At 37.6% G+C, this 27,201-nt stretch overlaps 1 protein-coding gene across 3 annotated transcripts in view; it reads right to left on the bottom strand.

Annotated features, from left to right (window-relative positions):
* Nucleotides 1–3,592: 3,592 nt before the first annotated feature.
* Nucleotides 3,593–27,201, bottom strand: part of RASGRF2 (Ras protein specific guanine nucleotide releasing factor 2) — a 134,895-nt gene continuing 111,286 nt past the window's right edge. For 2 of the 3 annotated variants that reach the window (XM_009560298.2, XM_009560297.2), the window contains exons 19-27: nucleotides 23,376–23,488; nucleotides 16,384–16,444; nucleotides 15,632–15,735; nucleotides 14,954–15,038; nucleotides 14,120–14,317; nucleotides 12,143–12,222; nucleotides 9,869–9,986; nucleotides 9,033–9,101; nucleotides 3,593–8,294 (exon numbers count right to left, since the gene is read on the bottom strand). In XM_009560298.2, coding sequence (XP_009558593.1) covers nucleotides 8,202–8,294; nucleotides 9,033–9,101; nucleotides 9,869–9,986; nucleotides 12,143–12,222; nucleotides 14,120–14,317; nucleotides 14,954–15,038; nucleotides 15,632–15,735; nucleotides 16,384–16,444; nucleotides 23,376–23,488 — 921 coding nt within the window. In that variant the 3' untranslated portion in view covers nucleotides 3,593–8,201. Of the gene's footprint in view, nucleotides 8,295–9,032; nucleotides 9,102–9,868; nucleotides 9,987–12,142; nucleotides 12,223–14,119; nucleotides 14,318–14,953; nucleotides 15,039–15,604; nucleotides 15,736–16,383; nucleotides 16,445–23,375; nucleotides 23,489–27,201 lie in introns of those variants that run through there. The other variant, XR_008447713.1, reaches the window with a different exon arrangement.

The raw sequence follows: 27,201 nt of genomic DNA, 5'->3' as shown, positions 1-27,201 counted from the left end.
AGATTCAGCAGTTAATTTAAAATTACTAAAATGGCAAAGTTAATCAGTTCTGATCAGTTCAAGAGAGTAACAACTAGAGAAACAAACATATTCAAATACATTGAACTCTGGACAACTTCCCTCTTTCTACCATTCTGACCCATGCAATTTTTCACGTGGAAACTCCAGCAGGAATTGTTAGAGAAGGAAAAGGTGCCCTTTTTCAGATGGCTTTCCTATTGTAGATGAAATTTTAGCAGGAAACGAATTGGAATTCAGAAGGCATTGATGGGACTTTATATCTTCTCTGGCTGAAAAAATTGATATATACATATTATCCCGAATCTCTATAAGTGAAGAGCTTCCAGGAAGAAAAGCAGGAGAGAACACAAGACTTCAGTAACAATTTCTCCTCTGTTTCTGATCTGTCCCCGTAGGCCTGTGCACACCATGTGCATTAGTACAGGACAGCGGTGTCTCACTCAAAGTGGCTTTGCACAGTGAAGACACTACCTAGAGCAAAACAAGTTTTAAATGGCTTTTGCTACTGCACTTACCAACCCACATGCACAGGGTTGGCTCCAGCAGTCAAGGAATTAGAATTAACACAGTTATTTCTTCAGTCCTCTTCAAAACTGGAAATTTCAAGCAGTGATGTGCTCTCTCAAATTTACATTTTTTAGGCCTTACACAGATAGAGACAGAACATTAGAATATAACTGTCAAGGCCTAGTTCAGCCTTCAAAATTCCCATTTATTGTCTTTGCACTATCAGTCAAGACCAATTTCAGTTTCTTCTTCACTGAACTGAGGATTTTGAACATCCTATCTCTGCTAGCTCCTCCCTGCTTGTAGTCAATATTAAAAAGGAATGTGTGTCAATAGATTTCCTTGGATATTTGCTCATTTCAGCAAGTCTATAATTTTACAGAGTATTTAGTTGTTTTCTTGCAACATACTAAAACGTAGAAAACAGCTGTGGCCTTGCTAAATACTTCTTGATCAATAAACCATGTTCTTTCTGTGCCTGGTAACATTACGGAGCAGATGATCCTGGAAGACATGTTACAACATACAGAAGGCAGGGAGCTGATGAGAGACAAGCAACAAGCCAAATTGTGGCTAATTGATCTACTGGTCTTCTACAACAAAGTAACTGCATTAGTGAACTAGGGAAGAACTACTGTTGTCATCTATCTAGATTTTTGTAAGGCCTTTGACATGACCCTCTACAACATCCTTGTCTCAAAATTGGAGAGAGATGGAGGTAGTGGATGGACTGTTAGATAAATAAGGCTGGATGGTGGCACCTCAAGAGTTACAGTCAGTGGTTCCATCTCCAAGTGCAAACCAGTAACCGGTGGTGTCCCTGTAGGGTCCATAATGGAATAAAAACTATTTAATATCTTCATTAATGACATAGACAATGGGACTGACTGCACCCTCAGCAAGCCTGCAGATGACACTGGGCTGAGTAGTGCAGTTCATTCACTAGAGGGAAGGAATGTCATCCAGAGGGATCTTGACAGGCTGGAGAATTGGGGCTGTGCAGACCTCATGAAGTTCCACAAGGTGCAAGTGCAAGATCCTGCATCTGGATTGGGGCAATCTCCTCTATCAGTACAGACTAGGGGATGAATGGATTGAGAGCAGTCCTGCAGAGAAGGGCTTTGGGATACTGATGGACACAAAGCTGGACATGAGCTGGCAATGTGCATTTGCAGCCCGAAAGACCAACCATACCCCGGGCTGCATCAAAAGCAGCATGGCCAGCAGGTCGAGGGAGGCAATTCTGCTCCTCTGCAGCACTCTGGTGAGATCCTACCTGGAGTACTGCCTTCAACTCTGGTCCTTCCCAGCACAGGAAAGACCTGTTGGTGTGAGTCCAGAGGAGGGCCATGAAAATGATCAGAGGTTTGAAGGCAGATAAGGCTACATGAGAAAAGAAGGCGGCTCCAGGGAAATGTTATTGCAGTCTTTCAATATATAAATGGTGCTTATAAGAAAGGTGGAGAAAGATTTTTTACCAAGACCTGTAGTGATGGAAAAAGAGGCAAGGGTTTTCCTCTGAAAGCCAGTAGATGTAGGCTGGGCCTAAGGAAGACATTTTTATGATGAGTGTGGTAAGGCACTGGAACAGGTTGCCCAGAGACGTTGTAGATGCTGCATTCCTGGAAGTGTTCAAGCTCAGACTGGACTGGGCTTTGAAGAACCTGACCTAGTGGAAGGTGTCCCTGCCTTGGGCAGCATGTTGGTTGGAATACATGATCTTTAAATGTCTCTTCCAACCCAAACCATTCTGTGATTCTATGATCCTATTTCAATGGCCTTAGGAGAAATATATAAAATCAGCCAACTCCTTGGCATAAGGTCAAGGAAACGGTTTAAAATGTGGGGAAACCAATTTGAAATTAAAGTTATCCCACAGTATTTTTAAACAGAGCTGCATGACAAGTAGTTTGATTCTTTCCTGCACTGAAAATATCTGACAACTTCAAGAGCAAGTTGCTCTGTCATTCAATGTCAGTTTTTATGTGAAATACTAAAACTGTAAAATGATTTCATAAAATGTGACTGCAAGGCCATAGAAGGTTGGCTAGATGCTGATTTTAATACATTACTTGCTTTAACTTCGTCTTACAAAGACCTGATGTGCCATTACTGTTTAGTTATTTAAAACATGTTAACTGATGAAAGAAATTTAATAGGGAACTTTCTCTCTTAAAGAAATTGCCCAATTCAATAAAAGAAAACAGTAAACAGTGATTAAAGCATGTAACAGAAGCTGGAGACTTGGTTTTGTAGCCTTAACCTCTATCAACTATTTTCCTTCAATTTGCAAGTCATTCTATCTCTGTGACTTGTTTGCCTATAGCAAGAGGGGGAACATACCATGCTTACAAATCTAGTAAGTGTTCTGTGTTTACTTGGATACTAAATGTGGGTATACTATTTCTTTAAATCCAAGGAAAGCCAAGAGAAGGCTAGGGATGTTTAGACAAAAGCCCAAACCCAAAACAATGGGATAAATAAGTTAGAGACAACATTATTTACTCTCTGTTTATAGAATTCATTACCTCTGCTTAAAGAATATATTCTATTGGAATAGGAAGTCCTTAAACAACTTCTGAAACCATAACTAAATACCACCTACTTTTACCTTCCTACAAAGAGAATAAGGGCATGGGAGAAGAGAGGCTGTCCTCAGCTGAATTAAAATGAGTTCTGTGGCTGGTTCAGTTTAATCCGTTACATGTCTTATTTAGTTAGTTATGCTGTACATTTCACAGTGGATCAGTATTTCTAGTTGTGTATGAAGTAGGCTTCATTTCCTCTTCCAAGTTAAAATCAGCAGTACTCCCAATGTTGCCCACAGCAGCTGCAATGCAGCAGGAGCAAACAAAGAACAAAATGCAATAATTCAACCATTCTTTCCCATTAAAGAGACTCAGACTACTCTGATTTTTGCCCTCCTTCTTAATGGTTTGTCCTTTCCACTCCTGTGTTTCTCTAAAAGACTCAATAATTCAGAAGTAGATTCAAATATTTACCATTGGGGGTAATAAAATAAACAGATACCAGTAAGGATTCTTGAAACTGAGGAAAAAAAGAATTTTTATTTAGCATATAGGCACAACACCCTGCCTGATATGCATTACTAACAATAAAGCAATAACCTCAGGTCAAAAGATAAGTTACAATACATGCAAAAACATGTGCACTAAGTAACGTGTTCAATATAGATACATCTGTCAAATAAACATACATCTATTCTAAAGAACAAAACTTCAGAGACTATTTCAAAAGTAAAGGTACAACAAAACAACCATAGTTAAGCCGTGTTATAGGACACAAAGCATCCTACACAGAGACATTGGACCTTTGGAGGCAAAACTGTCAGGCAAATACCTGAGAGCTGGATCCCCAAATAACTTACTCATTAAAAGCTCTCAGTGAAGCCTAAGGTATTATCAGAATGAGGTCTGAAGGACTTTGCCCTTAATAAATAACAATTATAAGTGGGCAAAAATGTCTCTACTGGTGCGAATTTTAAATCATATATCTAAGTTTAATGTTGCTGACAAGAGTGAAAGGACAGTTCGAATCCTGATACAAATAAAACAATGTTTTTGTAAAACTTTTACAATAAATAGTGATTATGAAGGAAAATTTGGGAAAATTAACAGGTCCTGTGTAAAGTTAATAAATACCTTATATAGTTAAATTCCTTTTAATCCTACAGAACAATAATCAGTATTAAAAACTAAGAAAGCAGGAAGAGAATTGAGACCTCTTCCTTACATTTAAATAAGGGTGATCAGTCCCAGTATCATCTCTCACTACTAAGCTACACATTTGTGTGTTACAGGACTAGCTGAAAGGAAAGGACAGAATATAGACAACTGCCACTGTAAACTCAATGGATGTCTTTTTTCTCCTACATGATGACTAATCATGGGTTCAGTCCACTAAGAATACTGGTGAATTTCATTGGGGGAGGAGACGGACTGTGGGGAGTGAAGGCTGGGGTGAAGGCAACTCTAGCCCCGTATTAGCGTGTGACAAGTGCTCTGTCACATGTAAGGGGACGTGTCTGTGCTGCTGCCCAGGTTCCCAGACTACTATGGGCTCAATCCGGGCTGCTACTTATGCAATAAAAGAAATACTGCAAAACTCTCCTTGGACTTGGCTGGCAAGTGTGCCCACTGCTGAACCAGTGGGTGAAATACACTATCCCCATTGCAGCTGTCCAGCCTGTACACCCTGAGGCGTTTTTGTCCAGAGAGTACTGAAGGGAGCAGCCGCTCCAACATGAGAACTGCTGTCGTATCTGACTGGCGTAGTAGGGCTGAGGAGCTAAGAAAGGCAAGTGATAAGCACTTCAGCCCTTCTTTTTCTTACAAATCCTGAATCATCCGGGCTTTTTAAGCTCCAGCTGCAGAAAAGCAAGTCTGTTCTTCTTCCCTGGCATAAAAGCTGTAATAGGCAAGATCCTAAAAGACAGCAAGATCCAAATGACAAAGTCCTCACTTGGAGACACCCTCCATAACATCAGAGGCAAACAGTGGGTGTTTTATGACTGAGATTTCTATCTTTATGTATTATATGGCTGTCATGGAGGGGCACAGAGAAGCCAGTAGCAAGGAGCTCCACAATCCCTGTGCACTGTACGGGGAGATCTCTGCATTAGCTGGTTATATAGATGTACTAATCAAAGCCTCACATAAAGTAGGTTGCTGCTGCCTACTAACTATTGCCATGGCTCAAACACTGCAGCAGTACTGTAGCAGAGGCATTCAAACGACTTACACATGAAATACACAATCCAACTGTGGGTCAGACACACTACTTAACACTGACTGTGTAGGATTTCTGCAGAACAGCTGTCTCCAGCTTTTGTTATGGTTCCAAGGGCTGCAACACTGGCTAGGGTTGTGGATTGCAAGATGCTTGCTCACTTATTTGAGTATTCACCTCTTGTATTTTAATGAATGTGTTGTATCCCCAACCACAAAGATCATTATTAGTCATCAGCAAATCAAACATTACTGTGACCACAACGTGGTTTTTTTTGGTTTTTGTTTTTGGTTTTCTTCTTGTTGTTGATCTGAACACAAATCAAGCATCTAGTTACTCTAGTGCTTCTAAACTACCTTGTGCCACTGACACTAGAGGTAATTTCAGGCATATAAATAGTATATGCTTTCACAGAGGGGCTGAACTACCACATTGTCTACTGTTTTTAAGATATGGATGCTTGGCACCTTTTAAAAAAACATGTCTAATCTTTTGTCTTCCTCTCAGTTAACTCGTAATACTGTACCATGAGCACAGCACCGCCCCCGTGTACTGCAAGTATTAAAATGCATTGACTATTTTGTAACTCTGAAAAACCAACACACACACATAAAGTACAAAATAACAAACTGTGAAAGGAGTAAGATGAAGAAGTGTACCCTGTAACCCTAAGAATATCAACGAAGTTTGGTAAAATGGGGTACAGGCAGAGAAAGCAGCAGTTAATAGCATATAGCAGAGATGCCAATAGACATTGACAGTATGTATTTTCTTTGTTAACAGAAAAACAATAGAACTAAGTTAAGAAATCACTTTTTGGACCACTTTTCCCCAACTTCTTCATTAATTTGAAGTGTTCTATGAAACCACCATATCGTAACTGCTTTTGTACAGAAAATACACAGTATTTTGTGGTCCAAATAAACCATGCTTTTTTTTTTTTTTCCTATAGCATGCATTGGGATGCAATCAGCTTCTTGCCAGCCATTAATGAAAAGAACAAGCACATTTTTGACAATAAAAATCTTCTATAAGGAACATTTTCCATGTTCATTTCTACAGCAATCATTAGCCAGAACTATGTGAAATGTTTCTGGAATTCCCTTTTCTGTTGCTGTCTAGCTTTCTAATCAAGGAGTTTTTCAGTATTTGTGATGTTCCCTCATGCAGTTATTTACAAAGAAAGGGTCCTTGAGGTGAAGAACCTTAATGAAATTTACAGTTGCTAAGGTACATTTATAAATGCTAGCAGTTACTCAGACAGAACGAATGGAATTTATTGTGCAGCTCTGGGCTGAACCAGCAATATAACTAAAGTGCAAATAAAGACAAAAACCACAAGCCAGGCAGGTCTGTTTTTCATCACCAGTGTTAAGAATCATCATGACTGTAGTAGGAAATGTCAGATCAAACAGGCCTAGGTCACAAGCTATATTAAACATCTGTCTCCCTGAGAGGACTTAAGGGAGGTATACAGTGAAATAGCCCTATTTCTTCAACTGGCTGAGTAGAATTGTAAAAGCAAGGACACTGTTCCAGCCAATTTTTTCAGCCGTGCTAGTTTCTGCATTTTGGACTATGATGCACTTCACAGCATGCATTTGAGTTCACTTTCCATGAAGCTGCCACAAGCCGCCCTTGATTGGGAAAATTTAGTAAGTGCCAACTAGCTGTAGAAATGAGATCTATCTACCTACTGTGTCACAAAAGCATAGGCTTTGAAAACATTTACAAATAGCACATTTTCTTAAACATATGCCCATATGCAAATTATAATTACTAGCTCAGATAAAAATATATAGTTTGCATTTTCTGGCATTCAAAGTTTGCCGCGGATGTGAACAATTTTAGAACTAAGTCAGTGCCAAATGACCAAATAAAACATTTGACATACTTCAAACCACTGGTTCCACGTAAAACCACACTGTCATGCCAGCTCCCAGTACTCATTGCTGATCACTACCCATTGACAGATCAGACATGTATTTCTCCCCACAGTGTGTCCAGAAAGTGCTCTGTAGCCTGACTTGTCAGAGAAGCTGCAGGAGGTGTAAAAAGATAACGTGCCTTTTTCAGGGCTATGTGTAACGTGACTAACCATTTCATTCACTGTGTGTCTGGATTTCTCGAGTCTCAGGTACAGCTTCTAGCATTGCATTTCCCAGCTGAAGCTTGCAAGGGTGGCAACTATTTACAACTATTCAACTAGTTCATTTGCTTTCCATGCTGTAAATATTCTGTGTATTAATGAAAAAAATATTTACAGTTTATTTATAGGTAAAATTGACCAGCTTAGAAAAGGCTGACAAAACGTTTAAAGAAGGTAGCACTTTATAAAGGGTAGCGTTAAATGTATAGCAAGCATTTTGAACAACTGCAGATCTGAAGATCCTAGGTACTATCTTACTGTCACTTCAAGATAGCAGATGACTGTTAAGATCCTGTTTTTCAATGAAGTTAACACAATATGAGGACACTACTACCATTACTGCCTCAGCAAAAACATAGTTAGCCATCAATCCAGACCACATCACAGCCATCTCAGTTTGCTCATGGATCTTAATATACCTGGGTATATAACCACTATTTAAATCTGTCCCCTTAATTCGTCACATAAGATGGCTACAATGAGTACCGTTCACAGGAAAGTCTCCTATTTTCCTTTAAATGTATACTCCCTACTGCAAAACATTATCTTTGCAAAGCAGCAATCACCTAATCCAAGTAAGAAGCATGATCGTCTTCCATTTCCAATTCTCATTTTTGTTGCCTGAGAGGGAAATGCAGTGAGGCTTTGTATCTCTTACTGGAAAAGAGAGCTTGCACTCTTCTCAGTATTTCCCTTGCTGTCTTTAGGACTTGGCATGCATGATTTTGTTCATTGTACTAAAGCTTTCTGTAGACTCTGAGGCAAAGCTGGTTCTTCAGGCGGGAAGTCTGGGTTCAATCTTTAGGGAAAGCTCATATAAGGTATCTTCATCTATGATGAGTGTCTTGTCAAGTAAATAGTGAGTGACCTGGAATGCAGAAAACACAGATGAACAGATTGCAAGTTACTTTCACGAAAGTTTTTTTTTGCTTTTCTTTTCCCCTTCAGCCCTTTTCTGATCCTGAGATTCTCTCCTGTTCTCTTGAGAAACATAACAGCTTGTTTGAATGGTGCAAAGCTCCACTAGCAGCACTTCAGGAATACAGACTTTTAGGAATGGACAAATCCTTGACCAAGTTATCTAAGACCAGATGGCTCTTCTGGAGCCTGAGATGAAATCTCTGAAGGCAAAGACTGGCTTTAGGCAAATTTTCATTGCCCTCATGAGGGACAAGAAGAAAAGAATTGGAGGATGCACACAACAGGTGCTTGGACCATAGCCTGTCTCCTAATCCCAGGATTCTGGAATTCTCTGTGGAATTATGCTTCCAGATGGGCAGGGAGAACACATTTCCCTTTGAAGCTATTCTCTTGTACCCTCATATATTCATCTATGCTAGACCAATGAAGGGTGCCATCCCAAGAAAGCTTCCAGAGAAGGAGAAAAAAACTTGTTTCTATACACAGTGTCAGATGAAGTGTTTCTACCAGGGTGAAGGCATTACAGCCTCAGACTACCTGTCTGTATTTCTGTCTGTCCTCTCCTCTCAGTGTGTCAGAGCAGAATATATTGATTTTAGCTTTCAACAACAGCTGTATCTTACAACCAATTGCTACGACAGCTTTGATTTCCTTAGTTGTTAACAGTGACCAGGAAGAGCCTCACCTTCTGCTGATGCTCTATGCGGTAGGAGGTCTGCTGGAACTGGCGTATTTCCCTGATAATATGGGAGATCTTTCAAAAGAAAACAGATATATGAGTGATTACAACTGCAGTTTGACTTCAGCTAAGCTACATAAGGCAAGAATTTTGTACCAAATTATATAGTTTATCCTGAGAGGAGGGAAGGGGAAGGCAGATATCATCTCCTAATAGTTTCCAAAGATATAATTTTCCTAAATTAACCATTTATTGTTCAGTCAGCCTCAAGTGAACCACCCTGTTTCCCCTCTCCCTGTACCGATAATCTCTCTTCTCTTTGCCTTGAGTAACTGCTGCAATGTATATGCATACATTGCAATGTAGCAAAGGGCATTAAACTGAGATTAGAAATTTCCATGCTTCCCTCTGAGTTGTTACAAAACACCATCACATGGTAGCTGGAGAGAAACCAACTTTAAAAGGCTTTTATAGATAGAATCTAGCATGCTTGAAAAGGAGATTATGATTACTGCTTTCTGATGAATCACTATACTCCTTTAGTTTAAGTTAGTTCAAAAAGCCTTCGCTGCACCTTCACAATCTTTGGGCAGCTGCTTTTTCCTTCTCTTATTGCTCAGAGAACAAACTGGAGGCAAACTCACCCTACAAAAATACTGGTTTACCAGAAGGTGGTGATAGAAGACTGGGTCAAGTTACTGCTTTCAAATAGCCACCTATCTTTCATGATACCAATATACTTGCATCTTAGAAGTTAGATTCAAAGGAGTTATAATTAAATCAATAATTAATTCATTTAATTAAACGCCTGTTTGGAAAGCACATAAGGGCCAGAAAATTACCATTCTCATTTTGGAGAAATTGACAAGGCCTTCCTCAGTGAAATTTGGTGTTCCTTCTTCAATAAATGCCAGGTCTGTCAGGTACATTCCAAGGTACGGAACAGCAGGCGGGTTACAACTGTGAACAAGAAGGCAGTATATTTGCCTGTAGCTAAATTCACAAGCTGTATTTTTTATAGCTCATACAAACTGTTTATTACTTAATATACTTCTGATCAGTGGGTTACATTCATTCCTAAGACAAAGAGCTTCACTCACTTCACTTGAGTTGTATTTGCTTTGCCCACTACAAATTGAATTTATTCTGAATTATTATTTATTCTGAATTTATTATTTATGCTTTTTCTGAGTGGTTTATGTTCTATAGCCATGTAAGCATCCTGATATAGAAAGGGTATGTGTGTGTGAGCACGCGCATGTGCTTGTGGAGATATCTACAGATAAATATGTAAATATACACGCACATGTATGTACATACTTATATATGCTTACACACATATAAACGCATATATGTATGCATACATATAAGTGTACATGCATGTATGTATATACTGTTCTGTCTGAGTCTATTCAGGCCTTTCAGCAGGGAACACAAGGAAAAAAAGTGAAAGACAGAAAGGCAGCAGAGATGATCTGGAAAACTGGTAACAGAAATCCTGGAGAACTGGAATTTTCTTTTATTGAAGGGACAGGAGGAATGGGATAGTGATTGTTGCCTCCCTATTGCAAAAATCATCGCTCCATGCTCACTGATTTTTGCCTCAGCAGAAATAGTAGCAAACCTGGTTTTCTGAAACTCTGGCATAAGAAGAATGCAGGGTGATGGCTATATTGTTAACTTAGGCAGACAATGCTTAGCACAGCACTTCACTCTGGGTAATTTTTATATTGTGAGGATTATTGTTGTACACAGGCAAGCAATACATTAACTGAAAGATGTATAAAAGTACCTGTTCATATAATGTGAGTAAAAACATTTTTCAAAAAGTGATTAGCTACCCAATGTATTCTTTTAGGTAAAAATTTGCTAACTCCAAAAAAAAATAATATATATATATATATAAAAATATTCCAGTAACTATTCACTTAGTTCAATTCTTTCCTTCTCTCAAGATCATTTAACTTAGTTGTACCACTCAATCATAGAATCATAGACTCATAGAACAGTTTGGGTTGAAATGGACCAAAGATCCTCCAGCTCCAAACCCCCTGCCATGGGCAGGGACACCTTTCACTGGATCAGGTTGCTCAAATCCCCATCCAATCTGGCCTTGAACACTTCCAGGCGTGGGGTGTGATCAGCTTTTACAGGCAACCTGTTCCAGTGCCTTGCCATCTTCACACTAAAACATTTCTTCCTAATATCTATTCTAAATTCCCCTCTTTCATCTTAAAAACATTACCCCTTGTCCTATCCCTTCACTCCCTGGTAAAGAGCTCCTCCTCAGCTTTCTTGTACTGGAAAGCTACCATCTCTTTTATAAGCTAAATAAGCCCAACTTTCTCAGTTCTGGAAAGCCTACTTTTAATTACAGAACTTGCAAAAAACCCCAAGTTTTATATTCAAGCAGTTGGGAGTCCATGCAGAAATTGTAGAACCCTTGCCTATTATGTAACCCTACCTTATTTTAGATACTGACATTACATAAGGTCAAACACAACCTGGCAAATCAACTGAATAAAAATAACAGGCAAGGACTATTGTACAGAAAAACTAAGACATTTTATGAGGTGGCAGACAACAGAGGGCTGGGAGGGTACAGGAGAGGAAATGTCGCTGTTCATTTGTACTTCTTTTACGTTCCACTCATTAGCTACTTGTCACTGTCAGAAACAAGACAAAGGGGTAAATGGATCTTTGATCTGATTCAGGCTTAGCTGTAAGTCCCAAACTTCTTATTTGGAACAACAACTATTTGGAATCCTGTTTTTTGAATAAGAACTTTAATTTATAAACCTGGCTTTACACTTATTGAAAAAGTTTATCAGTGTAAGTAAAGTCCCAACAGGGAGCATTCACACAGAAAAATAGTTTCATTTGTTTCTTTAATTCTCTGGAGATATGATCTTTATCTATTGGGGGTACCAAACTACAGGCTATTAAGCAAATCAACAACGCAAAATGCAATAAAACTAGAATTGAAACATTTATTAGGGAAAAATATTATCCAATATTATATTAATTATTAAAGCTTTATCAAAGCTAATTCATCTTTAATGTGTACTATCCACTGCTAATAACAAAACACAGTTGTATGTGTCAGGGAAGCATACTTTTTAAGCGTTTCTCTAAGGTTTTTAAATCTTCCTTCAGAGGATACAGTCTTCTGAAGCTTGTCCATGAGAGCTTTTGTCTAGAAAAAAATGCATTACAAATGTCATTGTTGTTGTACATTAATAACTGGTATGAGATTTTAGAAAAGGTATAATTCATTCAGCATCTTCAGCTCATTTTCAAAAGTAATAATACATTAGGAACTTAGCTTTATTGTAGTTCCTAGTGTATTTCTGAAAACGGAGATTAGGCAGCTTTAAAGATTTTCTTTTGAGTCATACAAAGAATATATATCTATGCTACTATTATTAGCCCGCAAATTCAGGAAAAAACACGTACTAATTAAATTAATTGTCAGCAATTCAGTTTACTGTGTATACAAGAACATTAGGGATTGGATCTTACACAGCGCTGAGGATCTTTAGCTGCTTTTACTGAAAATAGTGACAGTGAAGGATGTCTACTGTCTTGCAGCTTGCGCTAAGCTAGATTTGCCTCCAAGTTTCTGATAAAAGCTGAATGAGTATTTGAAAATATATTACTATCTTACACAAATTACTTTCAGTGGGCACCACAAGAGACTGCTTACTTCATGAGTACAATAAATTTGCTTTCTAGTCTCTTCTGTGGTACAGATTTCAGACGATACAGAGAATCCTGAGAAATCTGTCATTTTTAAAGCTAAATTTCCAATTAAGTGAAAGCTGTAGGCAGAAACAGACATTTTCTTCTTGCTTCTAATACCAAGTTGATGAAACTTACAGATTATTTCTCCAATCAGTACTGGAGAACTGTGCACAGTAACATTATTCTTTTGTTTGCTTTTTATTTTAATTCAGAGCTTTAAAAATAAAACAAATTCTAAACAAACCTTTTGGAGGTAGCCTCTTATATAGTAGTTTGTGTTGAAAGGATTTTTAACATATTTTTAAATAAAAGAATGAAGCACTAGTTAGAACGCAGCTGAGAAAAAAAGCTGACTGGAGAAAGCAGTATATTCAGAATGCCTTTTTGGGTGGATTTTATTTCTTGGCCTACTTTAGTGCTTTGCAAAAGGTGCAGAACAGATGCAGGATGAAACACAATGATAAAAGCCTGACTTTAGTACAGGAACTGGCCAGATCTAATATGGGCAGCCAAAAATCTTCCAGTCAGCAAGAATAAACTCTGCACCCCTGCCTAACTTAGAAGTGATTGGCTCTGTCCTACCGACCTCTTTGCTCTGCTGTTCTAAGATATTATTTTTTAAAAACAGCAGAAAGCTGAGAATTAAATCATTCAACCAATTTCTTTGAACTATTTAAAACAGAGAGTATAGAAGACTGGATACGTTTCATCCTGACCAGTCTTCTGTGTGTCTGTGTGTCTTACTTCTGTTACTAGCAGTCATTCTTACAGCTTTTGCCATGCTGCGACAGTCCCAGCAGTAAGGCAAGCATTAAAGGGAGGTATTCACTGCACCTAAACTTGGGCCTCTAAATGAGAAAGAAGACTGATTGCCTACGGTTTTTTACTGAGAAGCAAAACTCTCACCACCTTGAGAAGAGGTGCTGAGTTTTCTACTTACTTTCAGCACAGGCAGCTCCCATATGTCTCCCATTTTAGGCACCTGAGCTGACATTAGTTATAGCTAGTAACCACCTAGATGTGTATGTCTGAAAGTATCTAAATTTAGTTTTCTCAAATAATTTAAGTAATTTAAGCTTAAATCGTAGTCTTAGGAACCTACTAATTCCATTGAAATCAGTTTGTTCCTGCAGATATTTAATTAATTATACTAAGAAAAAATAGAATAAATGAAATACAAAAGCCGTTGACATGAAATACCAGTACCACTGGGTGCTTCCATTAAAGAGTCAGAGTATTGTAGAAGTCAAAGTATTTACATGAGGAATCCTATCTCAACACGTTATTCTCTGAACAACACACTGACTGATGAAATCTAGAAACTCTACTTGCAAATGTATCATTCTTACCTGTTTGGATACTTTACCCCAAGTTTTTTTAAGTCTGTAGATTGCACTTCTGTTCAAGGCCGACGTGATTTCTAACACACCATTATAATTGTGCATACATCGGCAAATATCAGCTACTGCTACCCACTTTTCAATTGAGTTAGCCCGGGAGCTGACATCAGCGTAATTCATTATTTGGGAGGCAACAAGATTACTCATCTGACCAAACAAAGAGGAAGAAATTTAGGACATTTAAATAGAATCCCTTTCAATATGCAATTATTTAATGAACAAGGCAGAAAAACTAATGCACAACAGAACTTATGGCTCTTTAAAAAACCAGACAAAGTGTATTGAAAACAGCGTTGTAGGGAAGTGGAGGAGTGGTGGAGTGATAATATGAAAGAAGGGTAAGAGATGCAATGTGGAGTATTTCCAAACCAACACTAACAAAAGTGATTGGTAAGTTCTTGGTAGAATTCAAGGAAAATCGTAAAGAGCAAAAATATGGTTGGGCCTACAAAAGTTAATCATTAAATAGAACCAGTGTTATATTTTCACTGTCTGGAGAAAATTTAGTTTCTTCTATAAGCAACGAGGCATTGTAATACAGTTTAAAATGTTCTGCTCTATTAAATTGCCACTGAAATATTGAGTACCAATTCTTGAAAACAAGAATCTTCATGTGCTTTTATTTTAAAAGTTAATCACAACGATGCTGTAGCATTCAGTCACTACTAGATAAGAAATTACAACACATTGTAAAAAAAAAAAAAAAAAAGATATTTTTTGTTCCAGAGGTCATAGACAGTGAGTAGAGTTCCCAGAAAGTAATCTATACCTATGAGTACTTACATCATTAAAATGTTGACTAGTTTTCATAATATAGGGTGTTCTTTCATTTTTATCCACTTTCATCCAGCCTTGCCCAAGGAACTCTCTAGATGTTGAGAGGAGAGAAAGAAACAGAGAAAAATGCCCTTAAAAAACACAGTAGAGAGTCCCTGTCTGTAAGAGTAGCCTAAGTAGATTTTGAGTATGCCTTACTTTGTTAGATGTTAATAACACAGTTTTACACTAATTCCAGTGTCTCTCTACAACATTTTAATGCTGGCTGAAGCCGTAAATATTATAAGGAAGATTTATTTTTCTTTCAATCCCTTCCCCCAACACACACATCCAAATTTTCAGCATTCTGACCCTTTTTGTAATTGGTCTTGTCAGCTGATGTGGTTATATACACGTTAAGCTGCTGTGTCAATGAAGCTGATTTGACACTCCCTCCCTAGAGTCTCAGCATTTCCATACTATACCCACCCTTCACTAGCCCAGAGCCTTAGACCGTAGACTGTTTTTCTTAGCAAAGAACTCAGTTTTTTAAAACATCATGAAACCATACGGGAGTCAGTAACAGCCAAAGGACACTACCCAGTTATGCATGCAAACTTTTTTGTCAGTAGTATGAATTAGTGTAGTGCCAGTCAGTTACTCATCCACTGTACTCACTTCAGTCACTCGTAGGAGAACACTTACTCATAGGGTATGCTTCGGAAAACTACGTGATCTAAAAGAGTTATTTGCTCTGCAAGCTCCATGGCTGACAAAGTCTCAAAGCACTCTGGTTTTGGACAATCTGACTGCAAAAAGAAAGGAGAACACTTAATGATCTCTTTTTGCATCAAAGTACATTTCCAAAGCTGAGGGTATAAAGAACTTCATATGAACTTTCAACATAGACCTGTAATTAACTTCTTTGCTACAAAGAAATAAGAATTGAGAAAATATGCTTAAATATAAGGTTAAGCAGCCTGGAAACTGGAAAACAGGCACATACCAACTCATGATTATGTATGCAGATTAATTGTATCCTGTGCATTCTACATGACTTTTCAGAAAATCAGTCTTTATCTAGTTCATTGCCCAAGCTCTTCTTTAAATTAATGCAATGAACTTATGAGATGATGATGACCCCGGTTTGGCAGATGGGCATTGCCAATGAAGGCCATCTATGGTTCTGATGGCAATTGAGATGGCAGAGATGTATCATTTAATACATATTAATATCTTCCCCCCTTTTCTATCATGTGATTTAAATCCAAATCCTGAAGCACTGACCATTTAATCTCTGATATAGGCTCCAAATTCTTACTTTCTCTAAATTGAAATGTACATTTCCGCTATAAAAGAACATTATTTCTGTCTAGAGTTGTAAAGTTGCAATTTTTGCTATTCGCTTAAAACCACAACATTTCTACAGGAGTGTTTAAGTTTCAAGGTGAACTTACTATCTGAATGATGTCCTCTATTTTTAAATGGGTATCATCTTGATCATCCTGAGAAAGAGCCCTGAAAAATTAAATAGCAGAACATCCTATATTAATAGAATTGTTTATAGTTATGACAGTACCTTATCACAGATAAGCTGTCATGTTTACCTAATATTAATACTAAGGCTGCAATTGAAGAGGTAAAGAAAAAAACCCTAGTACTTAAATCTCATGTCTCCTTTTAAGAAAAACTGTAGAAAACAGTATGACATCAGAGTGATGTAAGGTAAAATGATGGTCATGGAAACTTAAAATCTCTGAGCTAAGAAGTGCATATACTGTAGAATGTTCAGTGACAATAACTACTGTACATATTTGCTGATTATAAAGGTAAGGTTTCTACATCTATCGCACTTTGATTTTAGCGCAAAGAACTTCGATGGACAGAGAAAAAGTCCGTTTTCAAGACCTGAAACAGTAAGGCAAAGTCACAAAACAATAATGATAATATATAATCAGAAATTCTCTATCCTGAATAATCCTAGAAAAATGTACAGTGGAAAATTACATTGCAAGCCTTTTGTCTGATTTTTAAATTATTGAGCTAAATATTTGGGGAAAATGTCTGAAAAAACATTTAAGAAGTGCAGAAAAGACAGCAAAACAGAAATGCACAAAAGAGTGATGCACTGGAAAGTGTTCTTGCTTATTGGCGCTACACTGTCCTACTCAGTGTCCTAAACAAAGAGCTTTGAATGCGGAATTAGACCACAAACTGCTAGCAGATTTTACTTGAAGCAAATACATTATTTACATCCAGAAACAGTAGTGTCAATCCATGCTTTCAATCTGCCGTAGAAAACTTGTGATTATTAGGGTTATTTCAGTGGGTCAAAAATTGACACAGCAGAATTAATTATTCACCGAACCACACCCACCCTGATGTAGTATCTTGGCACAAGAATTTTTCATTTGGAAAATATAAACTCAAAGAAATCTTGAATAGACTGGATTTATATAATAGAGCAAAGAGAAAATTTATGGACAAAGAACAGTATGTCAATATGTAAGACAGCCTGTAAAGACACCAACACTATGGCAAGAAGTCACTGGTCTGATTTGGATCAGGAGATTTTTCGTTCTTAAATTTTTGTCTTGAAAATTCCATTTTCCAAATTCACATATAGCTGAGCACTGAAATAGGGTTTCTGCAGAAGTTATAGAGTACTCATCAGCTGAATTTTCAAAGGAAGCTTAGATGACTATTTTCAAAGATCCAGTTTTACTGGTCATTCCAGAAAGCACAGCAACTAGACCGGGTATTTTCTCATGTCCCTCCAACTCTTTATTTTTACACTCTGCAGTAACGGACTTCCCATGTACCAGCTGGGGGAAGGGTTAAAATAAAACTATTGTATTGCCCAGGGACTTTAGCTATGAGTGTAAGATATGGAACTTATACTATGTGGGCAGGGAGGAAGTGTTAATCTTTTCTGTTATGGGTTGCTTGTTTCCTTTTGATTTGCCAAATTGGAGGACTAGGTTAAAATCAAATGCAGATATACAAGAGAAAGGATCTAAGAAACCTCCTTGCCTTCATTTTCAGCCTATCAAATCCACACAAAATACCCTTTTCTTCACCTTATGTCGGATGGGCAAGCCATGCAAAGTCTTGATTATGTATATTTTTTTTAAGAGAACCCTAAGGTGCTTCTTCAGATAGCAATGGTGTGCAGCCTCAGAAACAGTAAAGAGAAAAACAACCTGTCTTTCCTGAGCAACTTATTTTGTGCAGTATGTCAAGACTGATTGCCTGTAAACCACGGTTTCCACAGGTATTGTTTATTATATGGCAAGAGCAAGCTCTTCCTCGCAATATAAAAAAAAAAAGAGAGGCCTTGCCCTTCTGCCCCAAATATTCTCAGTAATATTGTAAACTCATAATTTGAGTTCCTTGCATGTAATTTTATATTGGCTTGAGTTCTCACCTTTGTTTAATACAAAAATAAAATAGGAAATATGAGATTCTTAAAAAGCTGAAAATACTTAACTTTTTCTCCATCTGTCCTTCCTCATACTCTAACCTGATGTCTCAAATTTAGGTAGACTTCCAATCCCTCATTCTAAAGAGATGACTGGTGCTTTTTCTTTAACACAGGGGTACTATGAAAGAAATTTTCCTCTTATCCACAAATGTTCTACATTTAAATCTGCAGAGGACAACACATCTCTAGATCAGATAAAGCTATTTTTTGATAGCAGCACTAGTAACTTCCACTTCAGTCTGTACTGGTGTCAGGTTCCTTTCAGCAAAGGTCTAGGAAGATAATGTTGAACTGACCAGTTCTGCTTGAGCAGTTCCCATTGCACTCCTCGGAGACCCTCCTGGAAGCAAGGTAAGAAGGATGGGTCCATGTGAAAAGATTTATGGGGGAAAGCAAAGGCAGGGAGAGATTCTGCTGGACTGTTATACAGTATCCCTCCCAGGGAGGACTGTACAGGGTGACACCTCCATTGTTACCCTTAGAAATGACATAAGTAAATATATAAGAAATAACTTTCTAATTCTTACAATCAGCAGATAAGATTAGACCTCTCTCAGTGAAACAATTCTTCATGCCTGATTAGTCCTAATATTAAAATAATTTTCCTCAGAAAGTTGTTATTCCTTACTAGTATATAAAATATTTTAAAAGCTAGTGCAAGTTATACAGCCTGAAAGACATCATCTGGTGAGATCATACAAGGCAGAAAATTGGTCAACCGTCACATTTTGACCTCTGTGTGCTCCTTGGTTTCAATTACATTCATTCTGAAGAAGAACAAGGAGGAATTGTTTATTGAACCACTCTTTTTTTCTTTTTTTTTCAGGTAAGACTACTTATCAAAATTATTCATCACTGCTCAGTCTGATGTTTACACGTTTCTGTTTCACCAATGAAATTTTACCTAGATTTCAAGGGTTAGGAAATAAGGCCAGCAAAATCTCAAGCATAACATACTTCAAAAGGTTTGCCTAGCTTTCAGAACAGCTGTTGACTACAAAGAAAAAGAAGCTTTTTTTACCCTGCAGAGAAACCCTATCTGTCCATTCAACAAAAATCACACCACTCAAGAAATACCAGCTGTTCTGTCTGGTGACTCAAGAAGGCATGGAGCAGCTCAGTATCTCTCATAAACAATTTCCTTGCCATTCGTTTTCTATACAGAGTCTTTCCCAGAGCTGACCATATCATCTTTGGAATATAAAACAATGTTTCCTTCTCCTCTGATCTCTGCTAAGAAAGGGACTGATTCTTCAAGAAATCTATATGCACACATGCACACGTACACTCAGAGGATATGTCATTTTGTAAAAAGAGACATTTGTACCTAATATCCTTCAAGAAGACAGTCTGCGGAACACACCTAGACATAGGATGAGAAAGCATGAACTTTCTTTCACAAGTGTTTGAACATTGATTTTATGATAAGCAATGTTTCTCCTAACCTCAATCTGAGTTTTTGTACTTTGCAGAGTTAAGAGTAGACTACGAGAACAGAGATACGGGGAAGTCAAGACCTGCACTGAAGGCTGACTAAGAAAAACAGAATTCTGATAGACTACGTGTTTTGATATGCCAAGGCCTTTTAGATATAAAAGCCTGCAGCAAGCACCTCTTCAGAACAACTAAAAAGAGTTTTTTATAACACTCATCTAGGAACTGGGTGAATTACTATTTTCATGAGATGCATGTCAACTAGCTTTACCCTCCATCCCATTTTCATCCTGTTCCAGTGAAGCCTTTGGAATGAAAGTTTCATCAAAACTTTCAGTTATGACTCTCCATGGAACAGTAAGTTACCGATTAGGACTAGCAACTTGATTAGGTTTTGTTAAGAGTATAAATATTTCTGTTTTAATAACGTGCAATAAAAATGAAGGCTTGTAGAAGAAAGGACATACATCCCTGTGTCACTACCACAGATACAGAGCTACATAAACCTAACTAAATTCAATTGCAGATTATTCCTTAAAGCCTATAATTTCCTCTTCTCAGTTAACTTACTGAGAGTGTACGTCTCTAGGAGCACCTTCGATGCTTTTTTAAAGCTTGGAAAGCACACTTAAATGCCAGACAATCAATTTTCCTGAGGTGATTTAAGGACCAGAGCTCTTCCTTTCAGTGAAACGGTGGGAGTATGACACACTTACGTTTTTCACCACAGCTGAATGATTTTTTTGTCCAAAATCAGAATTGCTCCAAAAGATTTCTGGAGCAGGTCCCATTCCTGGACAACTAATTTCTCACTACCTGCTGCTTGTTAACAACTTTAACAGGCCTGGCAAATGATTGCCTCTTGTGCGTCTTGAGAATAAGCCCAGGTGCTTCAGGTTACAGTTTTGCTCAGCATAAGACTTGAGGACAGTTTGTTTTATGCAATAACATTTTTAACTTGGAGACTATGTCCTAGTGTCCTGTTGACTGGCAGCTTAATGACAGTTTAAATTACAAAAGTTATATTTAAGCAGCAGCCTCTATCTGAAAGTTTATTTATGCCACAACTCTTATTTGATAGCTTATGGGCACTTAGTTACTATATTAAATATGCAGATAGGACATAGGAATAATTTCACCTGACACTGAAAAATGGTTGCTGTTGAAAATGGAACATATTCCTGATACTTGCTGGACTTGGTGTTGAAACAGTATTGAAATCCTACTGAAATTTAATTGAAATTGAAATAGTGTTGAAATATTCAACATGCAAGTTGTCCAGCATGTGTCACTGTCAGCAGCATTTCCAGTCTCAAAAAGTAATTTGGATTATCATTGTTAGCCAAGGCTGAAATTTCATGCCTAGTTTTGAAGGAAAGTGGGACATCAATGCAGCATTCAGTTAAAAGGACTAGTCCTGCACATTGAACCACCAACGGCTCTTTTCGCAGCACTACTTTGTGGTATATAACCAACTACTCTTGACCCTGTATGACCCAATCTATAATTAAACTATGTTGTTCGAAAAATCTGGCAGGACTAGGGTATACGGTTGCAAATCCTGATGAAAGATAGCTTAGCTGAGGACTACATTTCAGGAAAAATTCATCCTCTACCCGTTTCCGACAGAAACTATCCCCGAGAATTTGAACAGGTCATTTTATTCATGCTCTACTGGCTGGCTTGTAAAGTAAAATGTCATAAATGTTTCTAGAACATTGTTCAAATGAGTTAAAGTTTAATTAATTTCTAGTTAAATTTTTGTGCATATTTTCATTTTGTACTAAATTTTTTTTAGTGTTGTTTCATTTCCTCACTCTTTCCTTTTGCCTTTTCTTTTCCCCATTTCTCAGGTTTTAAAAATCAGGTTTTTTCTTTTAACTTTATTTTTCAAAATAAGTACAGTGTGAAAATTCACAGAATGATAAAAAATTCAGTCTGAATTTTTGAAAAATTATGAGTATTTTTTAATGGAAATATCTGCTTAACTGTATTCACTAGTAGATACAGCGTGCCTTGATATGACAGAATTAAAATGCTAGAAGGGATGATTAGACAAACAATATCTACTATTTCATAGAACATCCGTAAAAGGATGCAAATGGAGGCAACTCACAATTTATAGATAAACCAAGGCCACATTTTTGGATGCAACAGCTAATGGCAATTGGCTAATTGGAAACTGGATACAGGAAATCGCTAGCAAACTTGTACATTAACAGCCTATAAATCTATTCCATTACTCTTCTAGGAACAGCCAATCCAGGTTTATTTTCTCATATTTTCTTAAGAAGCTAAAAGTCTTATGGTAATCTTTCACACTGTGAACAACAGATTCTTTTCTGTCACACGTACTCTAAAAAAAACATTACCTTAATCCTTTTTGCTCTCCTTCCTTGCTGTTTCTTCCAAGAAAATAATTTTTTTAAAAAAATCACTATTTTACTTGGAATACCAGCATATGCAGTATTAGTAAAGAGGAGCTTTACTTTTACTTAGGTAAAAATTAAGTAGGAACCCATTGATATGAAGTGCATTTATTAAGAACTTATCTTTGTTTCTGATCCTTTGTTTCTTTACTCCCTCCCTAGTCCTCAGGTGAACAACTCTCCTCACACTCTTCCTACATGCTTTTTCACCTAAGTATCTGACAGGGAAAACTGTCAAACAGTCTTAGAAAAATCGAGACACGCTGCATTTATTGCACCCTTCTTGGCTTTCCAGCAGAATACTTAAACCAAAATACTAACAAAACACATAATAGATTCATCTGTGTTTTGTCATTGTGTCTTATTTTAACTACCACCTAGTCTTTAAATGTTTATTGCTGCCTAGTAATAAAGAATAATTTGCAATAAAATTAGAGGCTACAAAATATTCATACTTAGTAGACAGAATTGTTCTCACTGATAAATGCATATAAAGATTTGTCTTTGTGGCATGACTGGACACTCAACTCTGCAAGACTTTGGTATTAACATTAGTCACATTACTAACAAAATATTACTTCGTTACACCTAAGTAACAAAATAAGGTATTGTCATGCTAATTTGAATAGTCCTGTTTGTGCAGAAGCTTAAAGCTGTTAGTTCATGGCACTGATTGAACAAAAAGTCTTCCCTATAAGCTTCCCAAAGAGCTTTGGACATGGTCTCAACACAAACAAAGGTGCAAACATAGTGTTGTAAGCATGTCATGACATATTATGCTCTTGTGAGCAGAAGAGTGGATGGCTCACTAGACAGAAGCTCCTCAAGGTACCACAAGAAATTGTCTTGATGCTCTACTGGGCAGCATTTTTCACTGCTGAAAATGCTGAAGCCATGGCTGACAGCTCTTCTGCAGCAAAAAATTCTAATTTTTGTGAATGAAACTTAAAAGGTGCTGTTTTAGAGCTAATAAAACACTAATCTCTCAAAATTAAATACTCTCATGAAATATCAAACCCTGTGAATTCTGTAATATGTAAGCCCCTCACTATTTTGCTTACTATAGCTAACTATACTACTAAATGTTTAGAAATTTATTTACCTCAGTATATTTGCAGTAGCTTTCCTTTCTTGAGGCAGAAGGTCAGGATCTCTCAAAACTTCTTCCAGCAAATTTAACACATTCATTTTCAGCTCATTGTTCAGCTCAAAATCCTACAAAGGAAAACAATTTTACTGCCCTTTGTTCTAACAATATACATCAAAAAAATGAAAGGATATACTTCTGCAAGTTTTGTCTTTTCTCAATTTTTTTGGCTGTCAAGTTTGAAAATATTTAGAGAAACTTGGACAGCTGTTGGAGTGAACAAGTCACAAATGTAGGAGCACTGAAAGTCTGTAATTTCCCTCCTTTTCTGACCTTTATCTTCTGAGTGGAAATGAGCAAATCACTTAAGCTTTCACTTCTGAAGTAAGAAGCACATCTCACCAAAACCACAACATGCCTTACCCCTTCTTCTCCTCTGTTGACTATAAAAGCAGGCAAACAGTTTAATAGCAATACTGAGACTGCTGCCTAGTGAGGCTGGACACTGGGGGTTTTTCACCGTTGTCTTGAGTTTCTCTGTTTATCTGCCTCCTACTCTGGTGTTTCTTATCGCATACTCATCCTTTTGGAAAGGTCTACTTTTTGTTCCACATAATGGATTACTCAACCTGATAAGCTCAATAAATGAGGCTAATGCTCTCTGGCACTGCACTTAGCAGTTTCAGCATTTCAATAACTTCTGAGGCAGATATCTGACACAGGACTGCAATTCAAGAACACTAACACACAACAACCATTTCTGTTGATCACTGATATTGGAGGAAATAAAGGAACAGAATAACGTATGAGCTTTAATGTGGAAACTTACAGGCAAGTCTTGCAGTAGACTCAAAAAAATGCTTGTATTTAGCTCAAGGTTAGCATTTAGGTAAGAAAACTAAACCCAAATTCTTCAATCACGTATTGCATCATAGGTCTTCGTTGATAACCCATAGTTACTTGCAAGCAGGACTATATTTGTGGTGAGCCCCTGCTTGTTTCCATGGGAACAGAAACCACAAAGTTACTGAAAATGGGAAATATTTGGCACTTCTGTGCAAGAGCTGTGTATTTCATTTTCCCAAAGAATCAGCTACAACCCCTTCTGTTGTTACAGCCTCCTAAATTGGCAGGATTTCTGGAGATGCATGCCTCTGGGGAGAACTAGACCTAGTGAAGACACTTCCTCACAACACGGGTTTCACTTGAAGAGATCTAAGAGCCTTGGAGAGCACCCGAAGTCACAAAGAAAAGTGATGTTTAATTCAGAAAAGCAATGAAATACTTAAGACAAGGAGAGGAATGCATGCTCATTAAAGAAGGCGGTCACAGCCATGCCTATAGCACTTTTTGAGAGAGCTTATTGCTCAAAACATCAGCATTCAGTAATACCCTGCTGTTGCACGCCAGCAAAGCCCTATTTCTTTACCTCCTGTTACAAGCACCCCCTTTTCACTCTTCAAATGCCTTCTCACCCTGGTCATGTGCAATTCGTATTTTGAAATCAACTAGTAACTGTGTCTTATTTTTCTGTCGTGTTTGCCCATATTAGAGTATGTTGGAGAACAAGAAGCTGTGCAGTGTTAGGCTTTGGATGGCATATCAGACTTATGCCTCAAAGCCAAACAAAGAATAGTTCTGAGTACTGCATTGTGTTTGTTTTCTAAAATACATTTTCTGTAGCATTTTTTAGGAACTGTCTTAGTCTGTTTGCAAAAGCAGACATAGTTATTTATTTACTTAGGGTATGGAAGGGTGACCAATTGTTGAATGAATGAGGAATGTAGCTGAGCTACATGAGAATACTGTTCACTCCAGTTATCTAAAAACAACAACATATGGAATATAAAACTATCAAAATTTAGCTAAAGGAGAAACCTTGGGTATGCACAAGTTTAAGCAGCCAATGGACTTAATATTACTATTGTCCATTCTGTAGTTTTGTGGTGGACACTGTATAAAAGAAGTTGCATATCTTTGCTAGTTGTGCAACAAAAATATCATAAATGAACAGAAAAGGCATCCAAGAACCAACTGAAAATCTAACACCTTCATTTACCATGACACTGTAAATGATCACAACATGATCCATTTTTTTTCTCCCAGTACGATTTTCAAGCCATAATTAGCTGATTATTTTCATTACACAGTATTTTCCCTCCAGAAGTCCTGCTTTATTGCAACTATATTTATGATCAAAAAAGTCCAGATTTTTAAGTAATTTAACTTGTGAAGTGGATGGGGAAGCCTCATCTATGAATAGACTCAGCAAAACCGAAGCATTTCCAGTTTTTGCATGTTTACTAGTTAATACTAACAAATAATGAGACAATATATCGTACATTATCAGCAAAATGTGTTTGTTGAGTAATCTCCATAAGCAGTAGTCTTGGCATTTCTGGGAAAACTAAGATTGTTGGCAATCTATATGAGTACTCAGCTTATAGGGTTAGGTCTGTCTTTGACTTCAATTACACTGGCTTCGAAAGAACTTCTTGGTGGAAAAATCCATTTTTCTAACCTCAAGAAAACAAGAAGCCCCAGACCCTTTATCAGCACAGCCAGCCCAAACTATCACAGATGACAGGGACTGATTGGGGATTATCAGCAGAGGATGCATTGGTCTATGTGACTCATTTGCTCCCAACTGCTGTCATACTACCTCCACAACAGACTGACCACAACTAGAAGATGTCACTTCACAGCAGAGCCTTCCCGTAAGACAGACCTGGCCCTATGGCTGTGCAATTTCTGCAGCTGTTGTCTTACTGCCCCAAACCTCATTTTTGTGCCTGGAAGTATTCTTTTCTTTTATAGCCACACGCTAGCTGCTTCTTTTACTGTGAGTAGCAAAAAGGAAATGAAAAAAAAAAAAAAAAAGTGGGATTCAGAAGAAAACTAGAGAGCTAATCTGTTTTTCACTGATGTTCATGATCTAAGGCAAACTGACATTCTAGTGTGAGGAGCAATATTTAAAAAATATAGGGAAATCACCACAATTAAACAGCTACATATACTGAACTCTACATAGAAAGGTTAAGAGGAGAATCATACCAGAATACTTACCAAACAATTCCAAATATAATTTATAGATAAATAACTAAAAATAAATGCATATTGCATCTATCCATACTATGGGTGTTATATATGAATATATTACATTTCTGTATTATATCTATTTATAGTAGAGGCACATACAGATCTATACGTAGCTATATATAGGTCTAGATATATAGTACATGTGTATTGTATCTCTATGTATAATTTTAGAGCACTTTTACAATATGTTTATCTGTTGTATCACCTGTTAATACATTTTGTTATTTCTTCCAGCTATTGGAAGGACTTCCAACAAGGACCTGTGGCCATCCTCAGCAGTTAAAGCTGGTAAGCCTGAGTAAAACCATTACACTGGCTTACATTTAAATTGCTGCATTTGTTAGACCACTTCAATGCTCAACGTTGAACTATAGTCAAAAGTTCCATACCACTCAATTTTCCAGCAGGCACATTTCAGTTTGACCATGGTCTAATCCTTCACGAGACAGCACATATTAGAGTCCATAGTAGCCTGAAGATTTCATAGAATCATAGAATAGTTTGGCTTGGAAAAGACCTTCAAGATCATCTACTTCTAACCCTCCTGCCATGGGCAGGGACACCTCCCACTAGACCAAGGCCCCATCCAACCTGGCCCATCTCCAGGGGTGGGCAGCCACAGCTTCCCTGGGAAACCTGTGCCAAGGCCTCACCACCCTCATCGTGAAGAAATTCTTCCTTATGACTAGCCTAAATCTGCCCCTCTCCAGTTTATACCCATTGTGCCCCGTCCTATCACTAC

The sequence above is a fragment of the Cuculus canorus genome, chromosome Z, assembly GCF_017976375.1.
Source record: "Cuculus canorus isolate bCucCan1 chromosome Z, bCucCan1.pri, whole genome shotgun sequence".
Classification (NCBI taxonomy): Eukaryota; Metazoa; Chordata; class Aves; order Cuculiformes; family Cuculidae; genus Cuculus; species Cuculus canorus.
Note: the sequence above shows the minus strand (reverse complement) of the source record. Positions and strands in the feature narration are given on the sequence as shown.